Source organism: Formica exsecta, unplaced genomic scaffold (genome assembly GCF_003651465.1).
Source record: "Formica exsecta isolate Colony F162 unplaced genomic scaffold, ASM365146v1 scaffold421, whole genome shotgun sequence".
Taxonomy (NCBI): Eukaryota; Metazoa; Arthropoda; class Insecta; order Hymenoptera; family Formicidae; genus Formica; species Formica exsecta.
Window position 1 is genome coordinate 1129994 of NW_021851451.1, and position 21562 is coordinate 1151555.

General features: G+C 32.3%; 5 protein-coding genes across 7 annotated transcripts; 4 read left to right on the plus strand and 1 right to left on the minus strand.

The window, feature by feature from the left end:
* Window positions 1-121: 121 nt before the first annotated feature.
* LOC115240239 (ADP,ATP carrier protein-like) lies at window positions 122-1965 on the plus strand. The gene is made up of 4 exons (XM_029815274.1): window positions 122-471; window positions 627-885; window positions 948-1179; window positions 1293-1965. Exons 1-4 carry the CDS (start codon window positions 318-320, stop codon window positions 1557-1559), a joined length of 912 nt encoding a protein of 303 aa, XP_029671134.1. The 5' UTR covers window positions 122-317; the 3' UTR covers window positions 1560-1965.
* A 60-nt stretch (window positions 1966-2025) lies between these two features.
* LOC115240243 (uncharacterized protein CG1161) lies at window positions 2026-3698 on the minus strand. The gene is made up of 5 exons (XM_029815280.1): window positions 3427-3698; window positions 3223-3341; window positions 2860-2974; window positions 2653-2793; window positions 2026-2493 (listed from the first exon to the last, which is right to left on the minus strand). Exons 1-5 carry the CDS (start codon window positions 3484-3486, stop codon window positions 2344-2346), a joined length of 585 nt encoding a protein of 194 aa, XP_029671140.1. The 5' UTR covers window positions 3487-3698; the 3' UTR covers window positions 2026-2343.
* A 154-nt stretch (window positions 3699-3852) lies between these two features.
* Window positions 3853-7341, plus strand: LOC115240238 (eukaryotic translation initiation factor 2 subunit 2). Of its 2 annotated transcripts, XM_029815272.1 has the most exons (7): window positions 3997-4014; window positions 4501-4758; window positions 5115-5271; window positions 5350-5382; window positions 6439-6629; window positions 6853-7137; window positions 7241-7341. In XM_029815272.1, the coding sequence occupies exons 1-7, from the start codon at window positions 3997-3999 to the stop codon at window positions 7283-7285; spliced, it is 987 nt and encodes a 328-aa protein (XP_029671132.1). In that variant the 3' UTR covers window positions 7286-7341. The 2 variants fall into 2 exon arrangements, with proteins under 2 accessions (XP_029671133.1, XP_029671132.1); XM_029815273.1 differs by lacking the exon at window positions 5350-5382 and having other exon boundaries at window positions 3853-4014.
* Window positions 7342-8518: 1177 nt separating this feature from the next.
* On the plus strand, window positions 8519-12458 carry LOC115240244 (uncharacterized protein F13E9.13, mitochondrial). Its single transcript, XM_029815281.1, is given in 6 exon segments — window positions 8519-9492; window positions 9675-9754; window positions 10216-10356; window positions 10891-11090; window positions 11347-11474; window positions 12084-12458. Coding segments are annotated over 6 exon segments (825 nt in total). The 5' UTR covers window positions 8519-9419; the 3' UTR covers window positions 12287-12458.
* Window positions 12459-13827: 1369 nt separating this feature from the next.
* LOC115240242 lies at window positions 13828-20044 on the plus strand. 2 transcript variants are annotated; one of them, XM_029815277.1, is made up of 4 exons: window positions 13828-13951; window positions 16981-17147; window positions 17719-18212; window positions 18664-20044. In XM_029815277.1, exons 2-4 carry the CDS (start codon window positions 16997-16999, stop codon window positions 18808-18810), a joined length of 792 nt encoding a protein of 263 aa, XP_029671137.1. In that variant the 5' UTR covers window positions 13828-13951; window positions 16981-16996; the 3' UTR covers window positions 18811-20044. The 2 variants fall into 2 exon arrangements, with proteins under 2 accessions (XP_029671137.1, XP_029671138.1); XM_029815278.1 differs by having other exon boundaries at window positions 13912-13994.
* Window positions 20045-21562: the final 1518 nt, after the last annotated feature.

A 21562-nucleotide genomic window follows, 5' to 3' on the forward strand; every position in this document is an offset into this window, starting at 1 on the left:
TTTTGTGTATCTTGTTTATCTTATTTATTCCACAATTCTTTCGCGACCGTATAATTGTAATGATTTTTATAGATTTTCGAAAAAATAAATCACAAAACAAACGACTCACGGCATAGTAGATCTTATGTTACGCTTTACTGTTTCTTTGACAGATAGTATAAAAATGTACAATATTTCGATAATATTAATAAGGATACGTATGACAAATAAAAATGTGCAAGAACCGCACGAACTGATCCACATGTGTGACGGACTGTGAATCTCTTGAAAATATCATATAATATTAAGTATATTTCGAGCAATCTCTTGAGAGAGAAATGGATATATACAGATCTTTTTTAGTGGACTTTCTAGCTGGAGGTCTATCCGCGGCGATTGCAAAAACTGCAGTCGCTCCTTTAGAGAGAGTGAAATTGTTGCTGCAAGTGCAGCACACTTCGAAACAGATTAAACCTGAGGAACGATACAAGGGTATATAATGTTATACATAATTATATATATTATTAACCATATTATTATTTATAATAATATATATATATATATATTTCCTTTATACGAAAAATAATTTCATTAATCTTTTGATGTTAGTTCGCGTGATGTTAATAATCGTGGAAATTTTATTTCAGGTATGCTAGACGCGTTCGTACGTATACCTAAGGAAACAGGACTTCTCAGCTTCTGGAGAGGCAATCTCGCCAACGTAATCCGGTATTTTCCGACTCAAGCGCTCAATTTCGCGTTTAAAGATAAATTCAAGACCCTGTTCCTGGGGGACGTGCCATCAGACGCATTTTGGCGACAGTTCGTTGGAAATTTAGCGGCCGGCGGTGCCGCCGGTGCGACATCGCTTTTATTCGTTTATCCGCTTGACTTTGCCCGTACTAGGTACGTTTTATACATTATTATATTTTGTACAAGATGATAATGTGCGGATTTGAATCTTTTAGACTGGCTGCCGATATCGGAAAGGGCGAGAAACGGGAATTTAAAGGTATAAGTGACTGCATATTAAAGATATTTGAATCAGACGGATTGCTCGGGCTGTATCGTGGTTTCAACGTCAGTGTGCAAGGGATTATTATATATCGAGCAACATACTTTGGATTTTATGATACTGTGAAGGGTACACTACCTGATCCGAAGAGCACACCGTTGTACATGAATTTTATAATTGCCGAGGTATCTTCTTCGCTTTCTATTAGACAGCATAATGAATATATAATGATGAAGCAACGAAAATATAATAAATGTTTTGTGTTACAAATATCTTTTATATCTTACTTTTCTTACAGGTAGTAACAACGATAGCGGGCATCGTATCCTATCCCTTCGATACAGTCAGAAGACGGATGATGATGCAGTCAGGCCGAAAAAAGACCGATATAATGTACAAAAATACATTGGATTGTTGGATAAAAATAACAAAGACTGAAGGATCTGGAGCTTTCTTTAAAGGCGCATTCTCTAATATTCTTCGTGGCACCGGCGGTGCTCTCGTTTTGACGTTGTACGATACTGTCAAGGAATCAATCGAAAGAGCGATCTCGAAAAATTTGTGAATTTTTAGGAATTTCATAAATTTTACTGTGGTGTATAAGAGATCGTTTTATAAATGTGTATGATTAAGAGAATCGTGTTTAAATTTATGTACATTCATATATAGTGGAATCTATATATATAAATATAAATATTTCTATATAAAGTTATAAATATTAATGACAAACATTTTATATTATAGAAAACATATAGAAAAAATAACTTTCAGTTTTCACCATTATTTTCTATGTTAAAACCGTTTTTATAAACTATTCTCATGTTATGAGAATAGCTTATAAAAACGGTTTTAACATAGAAAATTATAAACACACACAAAATTATAAAAATTTTATCACAGATTAGCTTTATACAATTATGTACAAAATCAATCTTTTGCATACATATAAGATATTTTAATATCACGTTTGTGTGTGTGAAGTATTTATTCATGAATACTTTTGATAAAAAAATACATGTACATCGCAATGCGAGCGATTAATATGTATTTTAATAATTTATTGTTCAATTTACATCAAAATCACACAAAATAAATTACAATTGCAACAATTTTGCATATGTACTTGGTTTAACATTAATATATCAGCTGTGACAGGTTGGCCAATTTTATAAAAATGAATAATAATCAACTGATCTTTAATAATGCTTCTTACTACTGCAATATATTTTTATCAATACAAATTTTTTTTTTTTAAATTTACTTCTTGATATTGAACAAATCATTGTTGCAACTAAAGAATTTCTATATTTTAGATTTTTTATATATTATATTAACAAAATGTATGATTATTAATTCAACATAGTGTGACGATCATAAATGTTCCGCCTTTGTTCACGAACTTGCCTTTTCCACTTGTCCTGCTGATGTCCTACTCGATTCAAAACATTACCTCTTTCTCCCATCGGATGAGAAGTTCCAGGTGCAAGAGATGAATCATCCTTTAAAAGAAAAAAATCAACAAATTAAATTAAAGAAAAATTATCATTAAACTTATTAATAGTGTATCTATTATATAGAATTATATTCTATTATATAGAAGTATCAAAAAAACATGAAAATAAGAAAAATTTTATAAAGAAATTTTTTTCCACGCTTACCTCCTCATTATTATGTTCATGATAACCAATATTTGCTGAAGGCTTATGTATCCGCTTGTTAAGTAATGGATCCAAACAAATTAAGAATAACATATATATCACCAACAGAGATATAACCCATATAACTATTATCACCACAATCTGTAATAATATTAATATTTCCATCAAATACACAATAGCGATATAAAATTTATTTATGAAAAGTACCTTAATGATAGTTGTATTCCTATTTTCATATTTGCAGTCACATCGTGGGCAAAATATTTCTTCTTTCCCTTTTATCTGATCTCCAAGTTTTGGTAGAACAACGCTCTCGCATTTACTATAAATTTTACATATATTATAATATATTAATGACAACTGTATAGTGCATAAGATTATAAATTGTATAGATATGCAATATAGAGTTTTCCACATCAATTTGTTTGAATATATATCATGCATTTCAACATTTATGTTTGAAAGCCTTTAATCGCGATTAAGAAAAAAAATGTTTCTCAAAATATATGGGTTTCTAGTAGAATAAGGAAAACTATATATCGCATATTTTCACATGAATTATAGAATTACCATTGTAATGGTGGAACATTTATGATATATGTGAGACGTTCCATAGACGACTGCGTTGTGTTTATAACGGAAGAGAGGCTCGGACAGATACATTTGCATCTCTTGTCATCGTATTGCGCCTGGAATTTAATTTGTAATATCATTAAACGTATTTGCAATCCTTCAACTAATTTATAAACAAAGCCATGAAAAATGCATCCTAACCTCAGTCTGTGACAGACAGGTTAAAATAACTATCGTGATAAGAGGAATGTACTTTAACATTGTGTCCTTCGCACATGAAGAAAAACGTGTAGAGTTTGTCAATTTTCAACGTAATCGCATACAAAATCACGCATGAGGATAATGATTACAATCGTACATGATCCTCGTTCAAATCAGAGCGTAGTAAATTGACATGTACATACATACACTGACCACTGACACTGACATAACTGACAACTGATTTCCACGCGCATGCGCAACGTCATTGAACACGTGACCGACTTTGACAGATCCATGCTAAGATGCTGTACACAGATTGTCAAGTCGAATAGATTTTCGAACCAATCTAGAGAGATTCTCTATTGTATTTAAGTACCTCCTGATTAATCCCTATCACACTTATTTGATTTGTCTAAGGTTGGTAGTAAAGTACAGCAGAGCCATCGTGTTCTCCAGTATTTTCTGATGCAATCCTCCAATTCTCTTGAAGCAACGTGTGACACACGGTGAGAGCTTAAAATCACTTCGAATTTTCTTCATTCGAGGCGAGAACGAACTACAATCCGGATAATGACGGAAGAGGATTCGGTATGTAAAGTTTAATCACCGACAAATTGCTCGATTCAAGTATAAATATATAATTGGTAAATATTTGCTGTTTTACTCGAATTTTTTCTATTGAAAGAATGTCATGTTCCGCTTTTCCTTTTCATTATTTACAAAGAATCTCCTTACGAAGGAGTAATTTCTCGGTGAATAAATATATTTGGAAAAAGCGGAAAAGAGAGAAAGAGAAAGAGAGAAAATAGTCAATTTAATAACCTCAAAATCTTTGGTGCATGAATATTTCTCTATCGTGTATTAATTTTTTTAATTGTTACAACAAAAAGATTTTTATGAAAAACTATTTATATATATATGTTTACATATTTATCCTCTCTTACATTCTCTACTAAATTTTTATTAGTTTTATTAAGTGTTTTATTTGTCCTATTTACATTATACTCTCCATATGTATAATAGTAGAACTATAAGAATAAAAAACAGTGTTATTTCCTTTGATTAATTTTTTAGGTATTTGATCCAACCTTGAAAAAGAAGAAAAAAAAGAAGAAGACTGCCTTTGACATTGATGCAGCTTTCAACGAAGGAGGCAGTAGCGGTGATACAACTGAGAACACTGTTGACAAAGAGAATCAGGAGCCTGAACCTACAGTTGTTGAAGATGACGAGGCACTGGATCTGGAAAATTTCGGCAAAAAAAAGAAAAAGAAGAAAAAGGCTTTTAATTTAGATGAGTTAGAAGCAGCTTTACCTGATACCAAGAAAGAGGTAAGGAAAAAATTTTTATAGAAGCAATATATATTTTTGTATTGGATATCTTTATTGATCTCATTATCTTTTGTTTACTATTGTAATTGTTATTTTATCGTAAAAATAATTAAACAATTTTAATTATTTTTGTTTATTATTTTCTGATGACAGATATTTTTGATAAATTTAAAAAAAAAATATTGTTATTAGATAGGATATGTTGTATATATTCAATAACAAATTAATTTAATTTTTTAGGTAACTTAATTGGGCAAATTAAAAAATCTATAACATAAGTTTCTTTTAGTAATAAGTAATAAGGTTTGATAAAGCTGTGTTTTAAGTTTTCTGAAATCTTGTTATTTATTGAACAGGAACCTATAGAGCAACAAGTCGAAGAAATTATAATGGATGATGACTTTGACTTAGATATGGACTTCTCAAAGACAAAGAAGAAGAAAAAGAAGAAGAAGGATCTTGATGAATTAGTAGCTGAAGAGGAACGCAAGGAAATTGAAGATAAGGAGAATGGTATGTATCATAAGAAATGACTTGTGCCGATATTTTTTTTGCATCTAGTTGTTTATGTTACTCATTATTTGTTAACATGCTGCACTGAATCTGAGCGAAGTGCAGAGTATGGTAAGACATGCTTCGTGTTTCTAACTATATCAACCCTGCACTTGATTATCCTTTGATTATTCTTGCACTTAAATTTTATAATAAAATCGATATTTAAACATACTAACTAAACATATTTATTTTTATTTTGAAGACATTATGCATTATGTACATATATATTATATACAAAAAAGAAACTTTAGCGCTTTGAATATCATACATTTTCTAAATATAAAAGTATATATATATATATATGTATGTATGTATATTTTATATTTAAATATTAATTAAAGTGCAATAGTTTTGTAACTTTAATAAAAAATTTTAAGATGCATTTTTTTTTGAAATTTTTATAAACTTGCATAAAATGAAATGAAAATTTGAATGTGCATGCATGCATTATGTATGTGTATGTGTATATGTGTAACGTGTGTAATTAATATTCATGATTAAATACTTTTCAATATTCTTTGGTTAGGTAGATTTAATTGGTAAATTTTTCATAATAATTTGTGCAATGAGAGAAAAGAAAGTGTAGCATAATGTATATATTTTGTATAAATATGTAGAAAAATTATATTTAAATATTATAAATATTTATTCTTTGCAATACACACTTGGAAAAAGTGTGTTTTACAGATATACACAAAAACTCCTAAATAATGGAAGAGATATTTTAAATATAAATATGTATATAACTTGCTTTGTAACTTATTTTGATAAAATCTTTTATCAAAATAAAGTCAGGAACCTTAAAACATTCTTTCTTCAGGTTTGCTATTTATATCTGTGATTTGGGAAAAACGTTCAATGTATTTAAAACATCTCTATGTATTTTATAAACCTTTTATATCTCCATATGTGTACAATATTGGATTACACTATATTATTGTCAATTGAATTATTTTCAGCTATTAACAACATCATAAATATTATACATATTGCTTTTATTTGCACTCTTGTTTGTTCTATTGTAATATTTTCACATGTAAGTTTGATAAAGTTTATTGATAGTTGTTTTCAATATGACTTATCTAGTTAATACTAGATAAAAATTTCTTTGTTCTTTTTTCTTAGTGGAGGAACCAAGTTTGTGGGTAGGCTCGGACAGAGATTATACGTATGATGAATTATTAGTTAGAGTATTTAATATCATGCGAGAGAAAAATCCTGATATGGTGGCTGGTAAGAAACAGAAGTTCGTCATGCGTCCGCCTCAAGTGGTACGCATTGGAACAAAGAAAACGTCTTTCGCCAATTTCACCGAGGTATGCGCTCTTCTAATTAATTAATAATTATTAATTGAAATTATTATACCTATTATTAATGTAGTTGCTAATTATTTATGTACTGATTTTTCAATAACAATATATTACGTAAATTATTAAAAAATTAAATGTATGCTCTCTTTTTCTCTATTTTTCTAACATATCTGCAAGATGTAAGACAAGCAACACTGCGAATTTCTATCTTACAAATACATCTTTGCAGATTTGTAAAACATTGCACAGGCAACCAAAACATTTATTGGACTTTTTGCTGGCCGAGTTGGGTACGAGCGGCTCGGTTGACGGTAACAGTCAATTGATTATCAAAGGTCGCTTCCAACAGAAGCAAATAGAGAACGTTCTTAGGAGATATATCAAGGAGTATGTTACATGTCATACATGTCGTTCGCCGGACACAATCCTTCAAAAAGATACTCGACTTTTTTTCTTGCAATGCGAGACCTGTGGCTCGAGATGCTCCGTCGCTAGTATAAAGTCTGGATTCCAGGTAAGTTATTCTTTGAGATGACATAGGTGATAGTAACGTTATTATATCGCGATACATATAAGTGCATCTTTATAAATTAAAATTTTCTATATCTGTTTCACAGGCTGTCACAGGAAAACGCGCTGCTATTCGTGCGAAAACTGCCTAAGCAATTTTCTCTGTCTAAGAAAACGCTAGTGCAAATAAAATATTATGAAATAAAAATAAATGGTACAGATTTATTGAATGCATTTCAAATTGATTTGAATATAACTGAATTTTTTAAAGATTATTTATATAAATATTGGATTCTATACGAAAAATTTTAGAATTTACATTCTAGAATGCAGACTTTTGAAAATTTACTTCACAAATATCTCTAAATTTTATATTTAATATTATTTTAACTATTGTTGATATTTTTTTTCTATATACAGGTTTTCTTCATGATAATTACATTTCGATTTAAATACAGGAGAGTGTAGATAGCATTCTATAATCCGGATTATCATAAGTTTAATATTGATCCTAATGTATGAAAAAAGGTGACTTAGTTGTAAAATTCTTAACTTGTTTTAACAATCTTAAGCTGTGAAATTTTCTCATTCTACATTCTATTATCTCGGGATACATTAATTCCAATGCTTTGAATTTGGATTCTTAGATTATAATATTTCTGAGAATAATTATATTTTTTTTTTATTTGCAAATGCAACAATTAATAAAGCGAAAAGATTTTGATTTTGTTTTATTTAGATTATTATTAAGATTATTTTAAAAAAAAATTAAGTATTTTACGACCGAGCTATCTCTTTTCTTTTTCTTTTACATTAGAAACGATATTAAACTTATGATACTCCAAATTATATACATTTAATATTATCTATATTTCTCATTTTTATTCAAACCAATTTGAAATGCAATCATCATGATCGAAATTTGTATATGAAAAACAATGTCGACAATGGTTAAAATAATAATAATCATTTAATTTTCGATTTATATTTTTTTTTTTGGTCATTAATTAACTTTAACCTGAATAAAAACAAAATAAAATTACATTTCTTGCAATATGATTTACTTGTTTAGGTACTATATAAGAAAATTATCTTCAGATATTAAATGATGAAGAATATTGGATTGTTAACAATAGATTTAGATAACAATTTTGTATTTTTTTGTATATATACATGAATTATAGATCCAAACAGGCTTTTGCAAAATGGATAACAATTTCGCAAAATTGTGTAAGCATAAAAATTTTCTTTGAAACATTTTTGATAATATATAAAGCAGTTCTTTAAATAATTTATTTAATTATATTCCGATTAGACAAATTTATCTCAAATTGTTTCATATGTTTCTTCAAATACCTTTGAACAATTTGATTAGACTCTTTAAGACAAATATATATAATAAATCTGATAAATAACTAATCAATATAGAAATATCTTTTATTCAACGCATTTAATATCTTTTTGTGCACTCTAATGAGATGCTGCGGTTTAAATATGTAAGGATGATTATTAATTATATAGAACACAAAGTTAATAACAACACAAAATTGCAAAAGAATGTTTGTGTGTTTAAAAAAAGATATATTTGTATATAATAAATAAGTATGCTAGACACATGTTGTGCGCATATATATTTCTGGAGAAAATCTCAAATTAACAAATTAGAATTTCAATCATGTCACTTTTTGTAGTAATTACATATGTTTTAGTTTTGTACTAAAGCAAATAAAATGTTCTTAAAAATTCAGTCTTTTTACAAAAAATCGATCTATTTGAAGTTTTATGAAAAGACTGTTTCTTTTTTTTAAGTTATCAGCCGGTTTTTCACGCACATGCGCGTCAAAGTATAGTGTAAGAACATCTGTGTGTATTTTTAAAAATTATCATTTCTTATTTTGTCAATAGTTTCTTTGAAATATTTAAATTTATATGTACATATATTGAGCAATATTAAGTTATTTATTCATTTTGATATATACATATATATGGCATATATCATAGTTCTATTGTGCGTGCACACAAAAAAACCGGCCTGACCTAATGTTATCGGGAGAGGCATGCTAGAAGCGCACAAAGAAACGCGATTAGAAAAAAAAAAAAAAAAAAAAAACATTATCGACTGTTCAGCGCGCGAGGAGGACAGAAAGAGAGAGAGTAATAAGCATAACTACGCGCCATCAGCAGTCAGCTGATTCGACAGCGTCTCGTCGCGATACAGCAATTATTGTATTGGTTTGACTTTGGCGATGCTAGATTACACACGTCTGGCTATTTATCGCCCATGAGATGCTGAGATTCCGGAAATTATTTCCACAACCCTGCTCAATTATCGCAATGGTGCACGTAGGAGCGCTCCCTGGTAAATTTCTCATTATCTTTGGCACGCGTACCGCGATCGATTTTTGGATCGTATATAATTAAACTCGATTATAATTGGAGCGATCTAATCGTTCCAAATATGATTAATAGTCAGAAAATTCGTTTCGCTTTCTCTTTTTTTTCTCCATGATATTCTGGAAGATTATAGAAATATTTCTGCAGTTTAAAAATATAAAGACTGCACCGAGAAGATCGTGGAAAACGCAATTAAAGAAGCATCAATGTACGCGAAATATAACGTGGTAATTCTTTTTGCAATATTATTAATATTGATTTATATATGAAATATTCAAGACTCCTTTCGAGTTTTTTTATCGATTTATCTATTCTTTATTTATGGATTTGTTTGGGCTTTCCCGCGAATTAAAAATTTTCTTTAATAAAAATGCTAATATGCTTGAGAACACTATTTTGTTTAGACCGCAAAAAGTTAAGTTCAAATAAATAGTCCATATAAATAATCAAATATTTATTTAATTAATATTTAAATGGATCTTACTTTAACGAATTTATAATTTAAAGATTAAAATTGCAAAGTTTTGTATAGATAATTGGAAATTTGACATATAAAATATAAATAATAAATAAAATATAAATCTCTATTTAATAACTTTATATTTTGATTTTTCTCTCTGTGATTATACAAAATTCTGCGAAAACACCCGCGATTATGCATCGATCTGAATGCATATATGTTTTCTAGGATGGAATACTGATCGAAAATATGCACGACATTCCCTACGTTAGGCAGAGAGATCTGTCACCGGAAATCACAGCTATGATGACAAGAATTTGTCTAGAAGTTAAAAAAAATGTGCCGCAAAATATCGCATGTGGCGTTCAGGTACCAAAAAAAAAAAAAAAAAAAAAAAAAAAAAAAAAAAAAAAAAAAAGCGCAAAAAGGGGGGGGGGAATGCGCTACACGGATGCGGGTGCATGCACATATATAATATTCCTTCCTCTCTTCTCGTTTAAATTCGAGTTCGGCAATTTATAAACGCTAACAATTAGTTCGTTATCCAATTTATATCAAACTATTGTTGGATTATATCGATTATCTAATTACATTAAAATTGTATGTAAAATTATATGAAATTTATAATTTAATTATATATGATATCATATATAATTTAATTATATATAATTTAATTATATATGATATCAATATAATGTTCTATATTAGATATATTAATTTATTAACAATTTTATTGATATTAAATTTATCAAATTACTCTAATGACGAGTTATTGATTTACTGATATCAATTTTATTTTTTTTTAATATCATCTATCAACGTTAAATTTGACATATTAATTAACGCTAATGTTTGTATCTTTTTTCACAAGGTTTTTTAAACGATCGAATATTGCTTTGATAGATTCTCGCAGGATGCAACAAGGAAGCGATCGCGGTTGCCAAGGCTGCAGGATTGCAATTTATCAGAGCCGAAGGATTCGTCTTCTCCCACATGGCCGATGAAGGCTTTATTGATGCAAATGCCGGAACTTTATTGAGATACAGAAGACAGATTGACGCAGACAACATTCTCGTTTTTGCTGATGTCAAGAAAAAACACAGGTGAGATTATTTTAAATAATCAAGCTAATTTTAAATAGATAAAAGGAAATATTTTTATAATTTAAAGAAAAACTAATAATAACATAATAAATCTGTTCGAAACTTCTCTAGTTGAGAATATGTTAAATATATAAGAAATAATAATATACGCGCGCATGCTGGCTCTGCGCTCCCTCCTCCGTAATTTTATGTCGCGAAAATAGAGCTTTGCGTAAACATTCTATTTTTTCGTCATCTTTGTCCGATATTTTTACAGCTCGCACGCAATTACTTCCGACGTGAGCTTATTGGAGACGGTTAAAGCTGCGGAATTTTTTTTAGCCGACGGCGTTATATTGACCGGTAATGCAACCGGAGAGGAAGTAAACGTAAGGGATCTTTCAGGTACCTTTTTTTCTTAAATTTTTTCTATATAGAATCTCATCACATGCATGATACGACTTCCAAGAAGAAAAAACGTGTCAAAGCATTTATATAGGTGTAAATATCTATATATACATGCATAAATTATATTAGGCCCAAAGTGACGAAATTTCTATTATCTTTTATAAATTTAGGGGAAATTGATAAACGGTCAGATCTTGATCTTAAATTTATTATTTCCATATTCTTAGCATCTTCTCGCGTCTTGTTTTCCCATTATTTTGTATCTGTCATGTATGCGTAGCATTAAAATTTAGCGCTTAATTAGAAATGACACTTTCATTTTGCGCTCTATATAAATAAAAAAAATTTGAAAAGTATAGATTTCAAAAATATCGATATACAGGGTGAGGCATTTATAGTGACGCGGGCATATTTTTCGGAAACGATGATATTATTGGTCTTAGTGTGATATCAGGCTTATGTACGTCGATCTGATAAGGATAAAAAAAACCAAATTCGAGATGAGGTCATGAATCGCGATGGTGTGATGTGATAAGGATTTGAATTCAATTCACGAAACAGGATACGTGAGAGCGAGAGGGACGCCGTATATATTGCATTTTGCAGAAGTGCGAGAGCGCGTCGTCTCGAGGCTACCGTTGCTGATCGGCTCGGGCGTGACGTTGGACAACGTAGATAATTATGCGAATGTAGCGGACGCGCTGATTGTGGGATCGCACCTGAAGACGGCTGGCCGATGGGAGAATGCGCCCGACCCGGAGAGAGTCCAAGCCTTTGTCGGACATTTAAAAAGACAACAGCGCCTATGACAACTGACAACACGCGATTCTGTAGCCAGCGCGCGAGGGAGCCAGCCAGAAACCGGCAGCTGTTCGACCAGCTGAGCGAGCTTCCACCTTCGATTGGCTCTGCCGCCGTCAGGGCTGAATATCACGCATTTGCGAAGCTGGCGCTTTGGTGCCTCCGAAAATCGCAACGGCATATGGTACGAGAAACATATCGATTTATAGAAAATTCGCGTCTTGCCGTTTTTCCTTCTGCATATAATAGAAATGTTGAGAAACGCAAATGATTGAGTATCTAAGTAGTCGTAAGTTTATGTATTGTATCAATAGAGAAGAAGTATGGAGCTGTTTTGAAAGAGTAGCTAATTCTAAAATATAGGCTTTAAATCCGTCATTGTTAACGATATATCATGCAAAGTCGAAACTGCGACGATAAAATCTTGGGAAAGAAATAGATGAAACGAATAGTCTGCAAAAGAGTTGCGAAACGAGGAAATACAATATGACGCTAGATATGACGCTATTTGAGGATTTAATACGATTTTCCAAGAGCAGAAGCCAAGAGAGAAAGAATATATATATTTTTATATATAGAGTAATCATAAAATTTATTTATAATTCGTTTTAATATCTTGGAATTTATAAGATAAAAATAATCTTCAAAATTCTTATAAATTAAGAGAATAATCTTATAAATTCTTAATACAAAAAACACATTATAAATGTCTGTTATTAAATATACATTCAGAATATATCTAGATAAAAAAAAATCAAAAGTTATATACTCTCAAATAGATGAGTTTGTTATAATCTTAAATATTTTGTCAGAAATATTCGAATCATAAATACGAAAAATACATTATAAATACCAAATAGAATATAAAATCAAATTCAAAACCTGTAACTTTTTTTTATATCAAAATACAAATGAATTTTGAGCAGATCACTTATCCTTCTTCCTCAAATTTCGTCATTTTTCGATATAAGGATCCTTGTAAAATCAAAATAAACACACACAGTTCATCAATACGAATAATAATTCTACAAAAATCTATGCAAATGAAGATAAAAACCGCAAATGCTAATAAATAAAATCAGAAGATTATCTCTTAATCGTTTAATCCAAGCACTATTGGAATCAGTATTTTCGGAGGGAAGAGAGGCTGGCAGGAGGGAGCAAAAAAAATCATTATTCTAACGCAACGTATCGACTCCGCGGATCTATATCAAGCACACTCGTCAAAATACATCCCTGGCATCACTCTATGAAGCACCACCCCACCCTTTTCCCTTCCTCTCTCTCCCCACCCCCTCCCATCCATACATCGACATTGTCTTTCCCTTCTACGCTATAACCCTCGCCCTCGCCATTCCTCCGGAGAGAGGGGAAGAGGGAAATTTCCCTTCCACTTCGTTTTTCCCATTCCTAAAAATATTTCCCATCCCTACTTCTCTCCCAGGCAGCTCATTTCTGTCCGACTCCGTTGCGTCTAACTGCCTCCTCTCCTCTCCTCTCGAGCCCCGCTCCCAGAAACTATTCCCCTCCGTTTCACCGTTCTCGGTAACCCCGCCTCTCACCCCCGCACAGCGCCTCGTAATCGGTCGCCTAGCCAGCCAGCCAGCCAACAGTCGAAATCAGCTGACGGCGAGCAGTTGCTACCACGGCTCCTCAAACGCGATACTATTCAGGCGAGTTGATTGCTTCGCAAGTTTTTCCGTACCATCTTCGAAGGTTTTTTTATATATATTTTTTTTATTTGTGTGTGCCTCTTTCTCCATTCTCTCCTTTCCTTCTACTTTAAACGATATGTCGCTTTTCTACTTTCGATGACGGTACATTTAAGAATTGATACATACTTTGACGTAACTGACTAAACGATGACAATGATGACGATGACGATTTTTCTGTGATTATTATATTGTCATTCGCATTTTATCATAGTTTCGGGGATCATCAACGCGCTTGAACCAAATGTGAGAGAGATTTCAGAGAGAGGAAAGGAAAATTACACGAGTGTAAAGTCTAAGCTAGACAAGTCCTGGCGAATGATAATTTTCGTGATTGTGTTGTGCAGTTGATACGTAAATCTCGAAGCTACGCCACAATACGATGGGCGTACGATACGAGAAAGTGAGGGAAATTCGGAAAAGGAAGGAAAATGAGGCATTCACGGGCGAGGGCAAGTGGGACGATAGCGAAATGACGTCGAATTTATTTACTTTCTTTATCGTGTAGCTTGTAGCTGTGCACGATCAGGGCGCGTGCATGCGCGCGCGCGTGATGTGTGTATGCATGCGTATTTGTGTATGTGAGGAAAATTCGAAAACGAGATAAAACAGCAAATTGGAGTATCGGTCATGAAAGAGATAACGACTGAGCCATTTTCACGAATTTTCTGAAAATTATTTTTTTGTCGATGAATCATTTATTTCGATTTTATATAAGGATGATGAAATTCAGGAAGCGAGAAGAATAAGATTACCGTCTGATAAAACAGTGTATTTCTTGTATTTTGATAGGAAAATACGAAGAAAAACAGCCAGAAAAATTGATTAGATCAGCCAATACTTCAAAATGCCTTATCAACCGATTTCCTCATTTTGTTATCGTAAATCTTTTTATATAACTTTCATAATTTTGTATGCGTAGCGAAAAACACAAAGAGAGGCAAGAAACCTATAAAAACATTAAGGACGAGATAACTCTGACTTTAGGACGCCAAGTTGTGATTATTGAAAGAGATGGAGGGGGTGAAAGGAGAGAGATAGTGAAGAGAGGGAGCGAGGAGATGGGAAGGGGAGAAAGTTATATATGAGAGTGTGTCTTTGTTACGTATCTTATAGATGCATTATATCATTCAAAAGAAAGATGAGAATTTTCCATTAAAAATATCCTAATTAAAGACGGAGAGAAAAGCGACTTTAGGGTCGATTACACTTCGTTATACGTTGTTATTGTACGATTCATTTAACTTAATTTCACGTTAATTGTGTTTGCATAATGAACAGAAAAACAGAAGGAGAGATTAACTTTATACTTTAACCTTTTAGATGTTAGTATCGTTGGTCAGGTAATAGCTCGGATTCTAGAATGACGTGAGTCATTCAACCAATTGTTAAATAAGTCAGGATGATACGGCAAGAGAATAAATTATACAATCTATGTATTTTTTTTTTTTTTCGTTTTTACATGCATAATCACTCACACACACAAATGTGATTGTTATTAGAGTTAATGATTATTATCATTTAGAAAATGTCGTCGCAATGCCATGATTCGATATACAGAATGTTCTAAAATGGTTACATTAGCATTTAAAATCGTGTGAAGATTTCAATTAAATTTACATGCCATGTACATTGAAAAAATCTAATTTCTATTTTTAATCTGCTGCCATTAGTTATTGCAAATTTATTATTAATATTTAATTATATTTGTTAGCATTTATTAAATTGTATTTGTTTTATTGCAGTAATTATTTTATTACATGAATTTTCTTGGAGAATTCGAGTATATTAATAATTTTTGAATTGCAATTAACAAAAAATAAACGGTCTTTTCGTAAATTAAACAGAAAACGGAAACATTGATACGTCATAAGAAGCTCATATCAAAGGAACCTTTGAAGCTAATTTTATATTATCTAATTATATCTAAGTACGTATATATCGAATAAATGAAATTGGTTTAAACTTATCACAATAGGCTATTATGTACATTTGTGTATGACAGAGTGTGTATTCAAACTTGAATAAGACTAATAATAAGCCTGAAAGAGGATTTACTCTTAGGACGCACTTGGACTAAGATAAGATCGAGAAAATGAGCGTGTACATTTGTGTCAGTTCGGATATTCGTAATTATATAATTGGCACGTGGTTATGCACCGAGGAAAACTACTGGCTGAGAGAGGACTCGCGTTGCCCTTCTAGCTAGAGAGAAGCAAATTCGAGATCAAGGTCGCCGTGATCACCTCGCTCGCGCGCCCACGAAAACGCGTCGATATTATACAACAGAATGAAAGAGAGAAAGAGAGAGAGGGTGGAAGAGAGAAATAAAGTTAGAGTCAAAATGCAGGGATCCAAGAATCGATTTTAGAATCTAGAAGTCTTGGTATCTAAGAATACGATTTTCCGCCTTGCTTCCTCCTTCCTTTTTTCCAACGCAGTATGGTTGGTTTCTTGAAACAAAGGGATGAGAGAGTTGTTGAAAAATATCACTATTCGAAAAAGAGGCATGAAAACATCAATTTTGAACAAATCGTATAGTATAATGAAATCAACAGTGAAATTTGTGGATAACATTTATTCATATTCTTTATTAAACACTTTATATATATATATATGATCCATGTTCGTGTTTCTCGTAAACTTGCCAATTTAAAAAAATATATTGAGTAACAATATATATCTTGTATATATAATGTCTCTCAAATTAATTTTTCTAGTCATTTTGCATATCAAAGTATTAAGCTGGAATTAAAAAGTAATAATTTATAAGATACTTTGTGATATTTATTTTTTTCTATTTATATTAACTAAAATAATGTAATTTTAAATAATAATTAAAAAATAACTTATTTTTTATAAATAATAAATAAATATTTATTATATATTAAATAATTATTATTTTAATTTAATTATATCTATTTTTTTACACAAATAAAAATATATATGTATATATAAACAATATCAAAATAGAATCTATTGTGTTACAGACATTGGACGATCAGGATGTTGGGTAATTTTGTCGGTTACTTATTCGGGAGTAATTACTCCGGCACGCAAGATTCGCTCGAAGAGGATCCTCGAACTCGAGGGATAATGCGGAGATTCAGGCAAGTGGAGGTCGAGAACGATGAATGGATCCTCATTGACCGAACTGGTATATAATTTATCGTTTTTTTGATAATTTACTTAAAACTATGTATGTAGAGAGAAAAAGAATGAGTGAGAGAAAGACTATTTTATTATAATTTCTAATTTTGATCGGGATATTCCTAGAGATATTTACGTATAGTAAAGAGATAATTACAATAGTGTCTTTCAATTATTTTTCAATCATTCACATGCACTTTATTTGATTTTTTTATAAGTTCGTTAGACAAGAATTAATAAACATTAATAATAGCTTCCGGGATCTTGCTTACGAAGCGAGTTAATCGCCTTTTTATTATTGATTCATGTCTTATCTATGACAGATTTCTCGTTTATGTGTATAATGAAGTGCTTTATGATCTGGAGTTATTTTTGTAATCTTAACTGCGAATGAAATCTGTTGAATGTATATACCTCAACATATTACATCAATCTTTTTCTTTCCGTTTTTCTTTCCCTTGAGTATTATTTTTGAATTCTGAATCCAGTTTCTTTATCCTTTTTATTTTTATACTTTATAGCATCTTGATTATTTTGACTGATTATATGCTTATGCGCTTCCTTTCGTCTTCTTCCAGTTGAGGGTACGCTGGAGGAGCCGTGGTATGAAATGCCACCGGCAGTGTTCACCCAAGAAGGACCCATTAAAGTGGCAACCTCGCCGATGGAGAATCTGCTGATAGAACATCCTAGCATGTCCGTCTACTCCGTCGTGTCGGGAACGTCTCCCCCTGTCACTCCGGACACCCCGCCCCCTTCGCCGGACAGATGGATAGAGGGCCAAAAGGATGTCAATGTCCGGCAAACCATTGCCGTGGCTCAAAACGTCGTCTCGGCGCTATTAGCTGATCTCTCGTTCCCCATGCCCCTCGCGCTTTGTACCGTATCTACGCCTTTGGACAGCAGTAACCTAGCAGTAACTTTAGACCGAAGTAACATCGACGAATTGTCGCGTAGAGTTGTCGCAGAATTACAAGCCATCCACAACGACAGACTGCCCACATCAGATAGCAATAATAACAGAGCTAGAATCGGAAAACAGCTTCGATCCGCTCAAGGACGAGCTCAAGAGGTAAACTTGATATCTTCAAGACTCGTAATTAAAGTTATTTTTTAATTGTTATTGAAAAGCACATTTTATTTTAATTAATATAAATAGAAAAAATAAATATTACAAAGTATCTTATAAACTATTACTTTATTATAATTCCAGCTTAATACTTTGATATGCAAAATGACTAAAAAAATTAATTTGAAAGACATTTTATGTATATACAAGAGATATATTGCTATCCAATATTTTTTTTTTTTTTTTTAAATTGGCAAGTTTACGAGAAACACGAACAGGGAAACATTATATATATATAAAGTGTTTAATAAAGAATATGAATAAATGTTATTCACAAATTTCACTGTTGATTTCATTATACGATTTGTTTCAAATTGATGTTTTAAAGTCGCTTTTGAAGCATTTATAATGTAGATCATTAAATCAAGAAAATTCGCTACTCTTCTCTGCGCAGGTTTTGCAGAAGCGCTCGACTCAGAGCCTGAAAAGAGCCCGTATGGAAAGAAGCAACAAGGTACGCCAGGCAAAAGGCAAACGGCTACGTCGCCAGGACCGTTTGCGCGTTTGCCACAGCGGCGCTAATAACAACCGAAAATGCTAGTCATCCGATCTCAGGTCAATCTGTACTTAAATTTCTTCCTAAAACACGACGACCAACGCTATGACAATTGGGTAATTCAGTGAAGTTTCGCTGCAATGACAGAAGATACTATTTACAAAAATTATCATCGATCAAAGAGTAACATGGTCTTTTACTGTTTTGCAGTATATGCTATGTCTATTTTCTCGTCGATGGTGCAAAATATTAATCTGTTTGATATAAGACAAAGTTTTAGAATGGCTCTCAGATTAGAGTCTGGCCATTACTGGATTTTATACCGAATGCATGCGTGTGTATGTGTATGTATGTGTGTACGGCGATAGTAATTAGTAATAATTGTTGTAGAGTTCACTCTAATCTTTTGATACATCCTGCAAAAATGGCTGATTGTTATACACGTGATTGTAATTCAATGACGCGTCAAACGACTCTCGATGACATTTTTTCGTTAGCGATAAAAAGGGAATATTTCGAGTATATTCAGCCTAATTCTTCGAGCTAAATCAATTAATAAAAGTTGAAAATGGTCAGACTCTCAATCGAGAACTAGACGGCTTGATCTGTCCATTGTTATGTCGCAAGCTGTATAGATCAGATGACAAAGCACTCTGTAAAACTGATAAATGTTTGCAGTTTATTATATATAATTCTCGATTATTTTAACTACTATTTATTTGAATGAAAATATAACATATGTGCCGTAGAAGAAAAAGAATTGCTTGTTACAAAAATGTGAGACAGTTGCGACTTGTAAGAAATGCTGCTGCTCAAAACAATGATCTCAATTTGATTGACCGATCCGGAGTTCATTGTAACGAAATTTTACTCGTTAAATACGTTCTTGTTCGCGCAAGTGTGCGAGGAAGTGTGTACATTTGGTGATTATGATAAAAGATATATGTGACATGTTTAACCCTTTTTAGAAAAAAAAAAGATACGAGTGACATGTTCAACCCTTTCTAAAAAAGATCATAGACACAGTTTAAAGAAAATGTTTGACATTATAAAGTCCTTTCCTCTCTCCCTTTTCACATAAGATTGTTTACATAGAAATCTTTACATAGATTCCTACATATTTTTTTAAATTTTAAGGCAATCCATATATTAATGCAATTATGTTAAAGAATAAAAAAATATATTAATCCCAACTTATTTCTAATAAGAGATATAAAGGAAATCCTTGCCTTAAATCCATTGTCCTTATAAAAAAAAAAAAAAAACACACAAAAAACAAGTAATTTTTAAGCTCCAGTTGGTGATATTGAGTGTTAATAAACCAGTCTCATGAAATAAATTCTTACCAATTTATTTCAATAAAATATATTCTAGAAAAAATGAGAATATATTAATGTACAAAATAATTTTTTAAAATTTGTGGCCTTGTACAATTGACCGAAGCAATACTTGAGAAATGTAACTTCGTCTTGAAAGGGTTAACAGGGTCCTCGAGCAAACAAGTCACAAGGACGTATATCGATATCCATATAATTAAGAGAGATATATCTGATCTGTCCAACGTTTTATTTAATGCTAAATCTCTATTAATTATATAATTATTTATTTGACATAATGTGCATAAGGTGTATGTACACGAACAAAGTCACAAATGGCACGCACGAAACTCTGAAGATTGTTTTGTACCTTCCACAATCTGTCTTTTGGTTCTCAGCAAAACTATTGTTATTATTATTATTATTATTAATATTTTTATTATGTTTGACCGTTTGCGAATGTTGAACTAAATCTGTCTTACAACATCTGATGGTCTTATTACATGCAGTACAAAAAGCTTTATTTTCTACATGATGGGGAGCTAACCATCCTTTAAAATTATCCTCATGCAGCCATGCATTTTGAAAGTCTCTAACTTTCGGTCGTTTAATTGCTCCTTTTCTTTGCGCATGCATTATTTATAAATATACTTATCTACTCACCTTAACCTAGCCTGTCCTTATTGCCGGGCCCGCCAAGACTTTCGCGCCCAAACACTACTCCTCTTATATACACCGCTGCTTCGGCTGCCATCTACCACGCATGCGCGAGAAAACCCGGCCCGAACAACAACACTGGCCACGGCCCTTACTTCCATTACAGCCTTGGTCGAGTACGGATGTGTTCTGACACGTAACGCGTGTGTCCTTTGTTTGAACCTTATTTTTTGGACTTTCTCCTCTTCTAAGAGAATATTTGTTATTGTTAACGCCTTTGTATTCTCATTTAACGCCACTTCTGTATACATTATACGCTAGATTGTGGCCGTATTGACCTTCGTTCGAGGGCAGGAGCCATTCAAGCAAAGAAGAAGAAGAAGAAGAAGCGACAACTAGGTAACTGGGAAACCGCATACGAGAGAAAGACCACGTACCCACTAACCTCAACGACGACAATGATGCCTAGAAAGAATACGGCGGCCGCCGCGTCCTCCGCGACAACCGTCCCGTCCTCCGCGACAATCGTCGCGTCCTCCGCGACAACCGTCCCGTCCTCCGCGACAACCGTCCCGTCCTCCACGACAACCACCGCCTCATCGTCATGGAATATCATGCAATCGCCGCCAAGCACGTTGACGCCGATCGTCGATCGATGGCCAGGCAACCCACTCAATCTCAACGATCGTCCGGCATCTTACATCGAAACGATGAGTTATCTTGAATCGGAGAACTCGAGGTTGAAGCGGGAGGTGCAAACCACCCAGGAAACTTTCACTCGGGAAATGTCCAACATCGAGACCGTACTCTCTAACAAGCGGAAG

Coding starts and splice junctions, on each gene's coding strand:
- LOC115240239 (XM_029815274.1), top strand. CDS start 318: ATGGATATATACAGATCTTTTTTAGTGGACTTTCTAGCTGGAGGTCTA. Junction 472..626: donor ACCTGAGGAACGATACAAGG/GTATATAATGTT, acceptor ATTTTATTTCAG/GTATGCTAGACGCGTTCGTA. Junction 1,180..1,292: donor TGAATTTTATAATTGCCGAG/GTATCTTCTTCG, acceptor CTTTTCTTACAG/GTAGTAACAACGATAGCGGG.
- LOC115240243 (XM_029815280.1), bottom strand. CDS start 3,486: ATGTTAAAGTACATTCCTCTTATCACGATAGTTATTTTAACCTGTCTG. Junction 2,975..3,222: donor AATGTTCCACCATTACAATG/GTAATTCTATAA, acceptor TAAAATTTATAG/TAAATGCGAGAGCGTTGTTC. Junction 2,794..2,859: donor GGAATACAACTATCATTAAG/GTACTTTTCATA, acceptor ATATTATTACAG/ATTGTGGTGATAATAGTTAT.
- LOC115240238 (XM_029815272.1), top strand. Junction 6,630..6,852: donor CTTTCGCCAATTTCACCGAG/GTATGCGCTCTT, acceptor ACATCTTTGCAG/ATTTGTAAAACATTGCACAG. Junction 7,138..7,240: donor GTATAAAGTCTGGATTCCAG/GTAAGTTATTCT, acceptor TCTGTTTCACAG/GCTGTCACAGGAAAACGCGC.
- LOC115240242 (XM_029815277.1), top strand. CDS start 16,997: ATGTTGGGTAATTTTGTCGGTTACTTATTCGGGAGTAATTACTCCGGC. Junction 17,148..17,718: donor GATCCTCATTGACCGAACTG/GTATATAATTTA, acceptor GTCTTCTTCCAG/TTGAGGGTACGCTGGAGGAG. Junction 18,213..18,663: donor CTCAAGGACGAGCTCAAGAG/GTAAACTTGATA, acceptor TTCTCTGCGCAG/GTTTTGCAGAAGCGCTCGAC.